The 8,723-nt window shown below is 48.4% G+C and overlaps 1 protein-coding gene and 1 pseudogene across 3 annotated transcripts in view; both read right to left on the bottom strand.

The window, feature by feature from the left end:
* Positions 1-39: 39 nt before the first annotated feature.
* LOC103591132 lies at positions 40-2,244 on the bottom strand (annotated as a pseudogene).
* Positions 2,245-3,352: 1,108 nt separating this feature from the next.
* SRGAP3 (SLIT-ROBO Rho GTPase activating protein 3) overlaps positions 3,353-8,723 on the bottom strand; it is a 268,397-nt gene continuing 263,026 nt past the window's right edge. For all 3 annotated transcript variants that reach the window (XM_008573540.1, XM_008573541.1, XM_008573542.1), the window contains one exon: positions 3,353-4,795. In XM_008573540.1, the coding sequence (XP_008571762.1) occupies positions 4,382-4,795 (414 nt within the window). In that variant the 3' untranslated portion in view covers positions 3,353-4,381. The remainder of the gene's footprint in view (positions 4,796-8,723) is intronic.

Raw genomic sequence — 8,723 nt, 5'->3', positions numbered from 1 at the left:
CTTCCAGCCCAACAGGACCCACCAGCACGGTTGTGTGCCTCATGCTTCTTCCTGGGTTTCTCAGGAGAATGAGGCATTCACTCTAGTGTGAAACCATCGGGATGTGTGAAAAGTTAGGAACAGAAGGACTAAGAGGAAGAACCATTGCATGAGTCCTTGTGGTTTTTCCACGAGCTGTGTACGTGCACTGAATGCCATACACTGACCAGGTCAGCAGAAGTCTTCCTCATTCACACCTCCTGAATGAGAAAGAAACATACCCGACAAGGCACTCAAGGGACTCCAACAGAGAGGAGAGCCCCACATGATGGCCCTTTTCCACACTGGCTCCCCTTTGTGTACCACAAACCAGTTTTAAGTGTTGATAAGGCAGATCTCGAACTGCTGGTTCCAGCTGGTAGCCAAAGGATGACTCCGTTCCCCTGTGTCTCTTCCCTATACCCGACAAGGCACTCAAGGGACTCCAACAGAGAGGAGAGCCCCACATGATGGCCCTTTCCCACACTGGCTCCCCTTTGTGTACCACAAACCAGTTTTAAGTGTTGATAAGGCAGGTCTCGAACTGCTGGTTCCAGCTGGTAGCCAAAGGATGACTCCGTTCCCCTGTGTCTCTTCCCACTCCAATTTTGTCATTGAATAGAAACCTTTCATCCCTTGGGAATCTACTTCTCTCCTGACCCCTGGCCTGGTGACTTCAGAGAAAAGGTTCCCAAGTCTAATTCCCAAGCCCATAATTCCCGCCAATTGTGCACTCTGTCCAGGGTTCAAAAGGCGCTTCAAGGTGAGAAATCATTAGCACTGAAAACAAGGAAAGGCAAGAATTTTTCATAGAATCCCACAGCTCAGAGCAGCTCTTTAAGAGGAAAGGGAGTAAGAGGAGGGGGTGGGGGGACGGGAGGAAGCACAGCCTGTTCTCAATTTTATCCGAGAAAAGTCTTCAGTGGCTGCTGGGCCATGAGGCCCAGGAAACTAGACCAGGTATTAATTGTCTTTGGTCAATTTTAAATGAACATCTTGCTGGTTCATTCCTAAAATAGACTGAACATTGGTTATACATAAAGACAAAAGGTTTGACCTCAGGGTAAGTTGAAGGTTAAGAAATCACTCTGTGAAGCAAAAAAAAAATGCCCGTTATCAACTAACTGATAGTACAGCTCTCAGTAATGGTGATGAACAGGTAGGTAAACACCACTTTCCCTTGTACAACTGGTTATATTGAGGACTACTAACTAGGTTACTACATTCCCCACCCCACCCCCACTCACTGTACAGTTAGGTTTCTGGTATTTGTTTTTACATTGATCTATCTACTAGGTGCAAAGATTTGGTGAGTGGCATTGGCTATCGGTTAATCGTAGCCTTTTTAAAATTACAGTTTTACACTTTAACAGTGACTTCCCAGCATTTAAGCAAATATAGCAATATATAGTGGACCAAAACAGGCAGGAGTCAGGAAGAGAATGCCAACGCTCTATGAATGCTGATGGGATCGAGTGGCATGGAGGGTGACCAAGACATGCGTGGTGCCAGATGAGAAAGTGGCGGGCAAGAGGGGCAGGAAAGTATTTTTCCATTTGGTTCTGCGTCAAGGCTCGGATTTGGGGCTGGATGAGTGGGGATACATCTGCCATCTGTGTGTTCGTTTCCCTAAATGTGAACACATCAGCTGTTTCTCAGTGGAAAAAATGGGGACTTAAAGAAAAACAGCTCAGGCTCTGCCTTCCAATAATTCAGTGAAAGGCAGGTCCATTTTCAGTTAGGAAAAAATGAAATCAGCCAATTCAGAGAAAAATCGACATGGTCTGACCGGTGTTATGTATATTAGGCAACAGATTCGTCTACTCAAAGTTTTGCTTTTCGTCTAGTGGTCGTGGCAGAGAATGTTACATCTTGCCTGGGAGGCTACTGGATTTAAGGTCTGGGAGTGTCTCTGAAGTGGAATGAGAAGTCTTGTATCTTGGCTGGACAGCATAGAGTCCTTGCAAATAAATGACTTTCCAAGCCTGATGCAGTCCCCACTCTCAGCCGCCTGTCAAATCTTGGGCCAGTCACAGCACATCCCAAGGCCTTACTCTCCTGAGCTATAAAATGGAGGCATCCTTCTGCGCTCAAAGGCAGAGGGCCTTTCATAACCAGGAGCTACAAGAGAAGGGTGGGTTCTGGGCAAAACAAGGAAGGGCAAGCCTGTCCTTGGCCTCTCCCTGGCATTCTCTTTTTGTGCCTTTTCTCGACTCTACCTTCCATGGCGTGGTCTCAATGCCAGTCCTTCAGTCAATGGAGAGTGTCTTACCACACCCAGGTATCAGTGACTTACTAGGTCCCTCCCTGTGAGTGTATTTACCTTTTTACAGAGGACCAGAGGCCAGGGCAGAACGTAATCCAATGGGTTGAAATGCTAATGATGGAATTTCAGGCACCAGTAAGAGATGCGTCTGTACAGCTGTGCTTCAGGGCTCTGACTAAGCTGGTAGGAAAATTCCACTTCCCACTTCTCCAGTGCCATTAGGAGGTTTCAAAAAGAAGATCTGGATAGCTTTTAATCTAAAAGACTCACTTTACTAGTGGTAGTGACAGCAATCATGTTGCTATGACGCTTTCCAGTTTGCACAGCTCGCTCACTTGCATTTGATCTTGATTATGCTCATTTTATGGAGCAGAGAAGTGGGGCTCAGTGAGATGCAGTGACATGCCCAACGTCACACAGCTCTTAAGTGATGCGGGCTGGGACTCACACTCTGGACTTTGACTCTAAACCTCAGAGGCTTCGAAAGAGAGAAAAAAAGAGCAGATGCTGGGGACAACAGAAAAGAGACCCTGGGTTTGACATGAAGGGGAGAGGAAAAGTGGTCCCATTAGGATCAAATTCACCTGTGTTCCATTATCCAGAAACAGCCACCTCTGGAAAATGAAGAGATCAAAAGAGGAGAAAAAATGGAGTCAGAGGAGAGAGCCCCAGAAGGCCTTTTCCCAGCCAAGAGGCAAAACCTCATTATACTTGAAGATCGTTCACCCCTCTCTATCGCTGGTATTTTCAGCACATTAAATGCTCTGGAGGGAGTGGGGGAAGGGAACGGGAAAGGAGGGAAACTATTTCACTTGCATAAACTCAACTGGCAGTGTTCTCTAGGACAGAAAGTGCTGAGGATCGCCCCTCCTCGGCCCCCAGTCTGAACTGAGCACTTACGGCTCACGAGCTTCATGCAAGACGGCACCGGTCAGTGTGTGTCACGGTCACAGCCTGATTTTAAGTGAAAACGATGTGACTCAAAGCCTGCTCGCCTGTTTAGTTCCAAATCTGACACAGCATAATTAGTAGAATGAGGAAAAGAAAAAATAAACGTTTTGAAAATGGTGTAAGTTAAATCTCTATAGTTACCACAGATTTATTTCTACAGCATTTCTAGGTTTTGAAATATGCCACACCACTGTATTTATTTTTTCCTTTTTCCCCAACCACATGTAATACTGTGCTACAACGGGGCTTAGGTTCTCACTATCCCCTTTGTCTACATACAAACACAAGGATGCTGTGGACGGGGTCTTCTCGCCAACTTCCTCCCATGCCTTCGGGGGTACAGTTGGCCTTTGGCCTCCGGGTGGAAGGGCAGGGTCTCTGGGCTGGACGAGGGTTTTCTATCAAGGTTTCCCCACCTTGGAAAGCAGGAAGAGCCTGCTTGGGGTACCGCCTGCCCCACCCTTCCTTTAGGGGCAGACTTCTGGAAGGCCACGACTTCTGGAGACAGTGGGAGACTGTTTGTTTTTCTGCAGGTTAGTGGTATATTGCTTCATTCGCAGTTACTGTGGGCCTCTAAATTCTCCCAGAAAAGTCCCTGCAAATCCCACCAAATAACTCAGCAGGAGATGTTTGGTGGCATGGGTCTGAGGTAAATCTAAGTTTCATAAAAAGAAAAAGGAGATACTATATACATTTTAGTATGTGTGTGTCCGGATCTAGTATATGTATATAGATGCATAAATATATATATACACACACACACCTACAGACACATACATATATATGTGTATATATGCACATATATATTTACACACATATATACGTATGTAGACAGAATGTCGAGAGAGTAGTTTTCCAGTGACAATACGCAGGAGAAGCCACGCAGCATTTTGCCGCAATCTCAGGAAACGCTGTTGTGGGGGCTGCTCTTGCACCAGTGCTCCTCTGGGTGTCCACACATGGGAGGTCTATGGGATTCACATGGCTGAGTGTGAGCTGCGGCTAACACCTGGGCCTCAGCTCTGCACAGATACACCCTCCCGGGCCGACCTTCTGGTCTCTGCCCTGTGAGGCCAGGATCATTGGGAAGCAGGTGGAAGCTGAAAAGGCCACCCTCGGCCAGGGCGGTGCCACGCATCCAGCAGGTCACATGGTGCCCGATTTGTCCGCAGAGCTGTTGGGGAACATCTTCTCGGTGGGTGTCACAGCCGGACTGCCCACACCCGAGCTGCTGCTGCTGCTGGATCGATGCTGGACCACCGGCCGCACAGGTCGCATGGGGGGCGGGCGCAGCTGGGCACCAGCCAGGCGGGCGGACAGGGCTGGCTTGAAAGTGGTCATCATCTCGGTGGAGGAGTTGCTGCTGCGGCGCATGGCGGCATCGGGGTCACGGATGACGATGGTGTGCAGAGGGCTGGCGGGCTCCGAGCTGATGGGGCCTGGCGGGTTCTTCAGGGGCTCCAGGGTGTCCAGCACCACATCTGGAGCCTGCTTGACTGTGTTCTGCCTCTCAAGTTCCCGCAACTCGTGCAGAGCCGTGCTCATGGTCTTCTCGATGTCCTGGGGACAGAGAGAGCTCTAGTCAGCACAGTCTGGAGCCTGGAGTACTGTCCTCCCTCAGCTGCTACCAGCTCACGCACCTTCTTGGGGAGGTTTCCCAGGGAGCCTCATGGCCAGGATGGAGATTAAATCCCCAGGGTGTCTTATAACCAAAGGGGGGTATCCATGTGGGTATCCTCTGTACAGGAAGTCAACTTACTATGGGCAGGTCAGACTACTGGTAAGAGAGCAGGCTCTGGGGTCAGACAGACATGGGTTCAAATCCTGGCTCTGCCACTTCTTTGCTATGTGAACTTGGGCAAGTTACCTCATCTCTCTGAGCCTCCAGAATCCTCATTTATAAACTGCAGACAATTATAATACTGACCTCAAGGAGTTAATGAGTGTATTAAACAATATGGTCCCTGTGAAGAGCTTGGCGTGACACCTAGCACATAAGAAGCACTTAAAAATAATGATGACAATAACAACAGCAATAATAGCTAACACTGGGCACAGTCCGAACTCTGGCAACTAATAATTCATTTACTCCTCACACTTATAAGGTAGGAAGCAGCATTCAGCTCATATCACACATGAGGAAGCTGATGCTCAGAATGGTTAAGTCGCCCAAGGTCACACAGCTAATTAGCAGCATAGCCCAAGTCTGAATGCGGGCAGTTCAGTTTTTCTTTTAAGCCACGCCCATAGGAAAATTTCTCAGAGATTATATATCAGAATGTTTAAAATGTCCACCCCTGAATGGTGGGACTGCTCCTTCTCTGAATTATAATCAGAAAATTTTGTTTTTTTAAAAATGGAAATTTTAAAGAGCAAGAAAAATCTTCCGCCTATGTAATTTCCAAGGATGTTGGAATAGTTGAGAGCTTGCCAGTATGAAAGCACTTAGAATGGCACAGAGAGAGAGAGAGGGTGCCCAGGCCAGCCCGGAGCTGCTCATGGCACAGGCAGCTTCCCAGGGCATCTGTCCCCGTCACGCCAGAGGCGGCACGGCACTGGCAGGTGGCATTTAACCCAGGAGCCTTCAGACAGGTCCCGGGCCCCGGACTTCTGAGCAAAAAGACTCAGTGGCCACATGCCAGCTGTGGAACGTGGGCAAGGCTCAGCCCCTCGGCACCTGCTCCTCTGTGAAAAGCCCACACGTGAACCATGAGGATGGAATGAGACAATGACAGATGAGGTTCTGGCAACTGCCAGATGGTGGTTTTCAGACTCTTCACCAGAGCCCAGGTTCATGCGACTGTTCACAGGGACACCTCCACACCAAACAGTGCGGGGGAGCCACTTGCTGAGCAGGGCTAGACCCCCACAGCTTGGCTATCAAGGGCATAATGAGGGACAGCGCTTAAAACCACCACTGGCAGATGCCGCGCACAGCCTCACTGAGCAGTGATGACTGCTAAGACAAGCTTGCTCGTCCATAAATCCTGACGAAAATCCTGAAAAAAACGTATGTGTGGTGAGAATGATGGGGTTGGAGCCTGGAGATGCTGTCGCGCACAGCCTCACTGAGCAGTGATGACTGCTAAGACAAGCTTGCCCGTCCATAAATCCTGAGGAAAATCCTGAAAAAAACGTATGTGTGGTGAGAATGATGGGGTTGGAGCCTGGAGATGCTGTGGCCAGCCCCTGTCCCCACCTTAGTCCTCTACAGTCTCCCCTTCCCCATCTGCCCTGGCCCCGTGACAGTCTCCAATCTGGCCAGGGTCAGGGTCCCAGGCTCTTGCTCCCCTCACTGTCTTTTTACTTTGTTAAGGGGCTATCCATATCTGGCTAATGGCTAATAATTGGATTATCTTTTAGGCTTCCGCATGATATATCCTTATCCCCATAACACTGGCAACTTTAAGAAGGGGCCTTTTTGCCTTTATGCAAAAGGATTAGTTGTGGAGCTTTTCTGCAGGAAGGGAGAGATGGCAGCTCTCTCTCCAGCCCTGTAGTGACACAGCTTGTTTTCCACGTGTGGCCCTATCATTGCCCACACTGCTTGAATCAACTCCCCTCTTGACCTCACTACTCCCCCGATGCTCTAGCCCAGCATGAGCTGATAGGTGAAACTTTAATAAAATGTAATTATTGGCCCTCTACCACCATCCCCACCCCCACCACCACTCTACCTTGGCAAGTGTGAGCTGGAAAGACAGAAAGCTCAGAGACAGATCAGCTGAGTTGTTTAGGCTGGAGCCTTGCATTAGTCTGAGAGGTGATGCCAGAGTCTCCAGAGCAGAGCTGCGGAGAGGTGCTGGGGGGCGGATGGACAGAGTGGCGAAAACGGTTGCTTTTCACCTCCCCTGACGTGACATCTTCCCACTTTTGATGGCAGTCTTGCAGGTTTCCCCAAATAGCCTCTTTAACTGGGTCCATATCTAAATCCTAAAGGACATTTCGAGACCAGAGAATTTCGGGTAACCCCATCTACTACTTGGGATTGTCCATGCCACCACTTTCCTTTGTAGCCTGAGAAGTAAAGTGCTCATCAGGGCCAATGCTAGGCAGGCTGGGGGCTGCCCCGTGTCTCCCTGGCTACTTACATATCGTTTGCCAGGCTTTGCTATTTTACCTCTGACTGTGAAAGGAGCTCTCAAGTGGCTGCTATCAAATTAGAGAGTGTGTAGATATCTCTGCAAACTGAGAACACATGCAGCAGTCCCCAGATGTATTCTTTGGGTTGGTCTTTACAAAATGCTCTGTGAATAAAGGTCAAAGAAGTCTGGGAGATGGGACTGGGGGAGCCCCATTCTCTTTCTTGGAGATTCACATGAACATCAACATATTTAAAAGTTCTCAAAAGTCTTGCAGATAAACCATTCAACTTTGTCAGACCAGCATTCCCCCAACTTTGCTGCCCACAGAACACTTTTTTCCCCCATTAATGAATCTCCATAATGCATTAATGGGATCATGGACCTAGTCTGCTATGGGACCTATTTTTGGAAACAGACTGCATTTGATTCCTTATGTGAAAGACTCAGACAGCCCACCCCCATCATGGCCCTTGGTAGAGTTTCCAAAGGATGGTAGATGCTGGGGTGATGTTCCCATGAGGGTGGCCTTCAGGAATGGAGGAGCTAGCAGGCTGTCTGGCTCTTCTGCTGGACCCATACCAAGATGCCCATCTTCAGGGATCCATTGGGGGTGGGCATCAGGACATGGGGCCAAGCTAGACTCTACGAGAGAGAAGAGGCGTTCTGGCTGCCGGGTGAGTTGTTTCTCTGTTGGGTACTCCCTTAGATGCTTTCCTGGCCTCCTCTAGAACACAGCCCACAAGCTCACAACCTCTCCCTTTCTCCTTCTGAACAGGGATTCAAATGCCACTCTTCACAAGAGCATTACAAGAGCCCAGAAGTTTCTGGTTGTCTCTCTTACCTTAAGTGGGAGATAACTTTGAGGAGGCAGGGGCCACCCCAATTTCCAGAGAGGAAAAAATGGAAACTTGGAAATATGATAGAACTGTCGAAAACATGTGGAACCGGTTATGCAAACTGCTAAACAAGTCACAGTTCTATTTGTTTAGCAAGTATAAAAATCATATGGATTTCTCATCCAAATAGAAAAAATAAATTAAAAAACCAAAAAAACTCTTAAGCACTTTGGAAGGGCCTGGAATATTCTGCCCTTTCAGCTTCAGCAAGTTAGTACTTCACCCTTTGGGTCTCAGGACATGTCCTCCCCCAGGAAGCCTCTCCCTGCCTAGGTGCAATCACCACATCTTTGTTTCTCAAAATACCATGTACCACTCCTTAAAGGCACCTGACCCAACTGCCACTTCATGAGCTATGTGTGTATATTGGTTGATATCTCTCTCTTCTCTAAACTGAAAGCTCCATGTGGGCAGGGTCTCAATCCACTTTAGGTTTTCATTGTATTTTCAGTGTCTAGCATTGTGATTATCACACAACGGATGCTCAATCAACACGTCAGTAAATGG

The sequence above is a fragment of the Galeopterus variegatus genome, unplaced genomic scaffold (assembly GCF_000696425.1).
Source record: "Galeopterus variegatus unplaced genomic scaffold, G_variegatus-3.0.2 Scaffold931, whole genome shotgun sequence".
Classification (NCBI taxonomy): domain Eukaryota; kingdom Metazoa; phylum Chordata; class Mammalia; order Dermoptera; family Cynocephalidae; genus Galeopterus; species Galeopterus variegatus.
The sequence above is the reverse complement of the archived record's forward strand: the minus strand, read 5'-3'. Positions and strand labels throughout refer to the sequence as shown.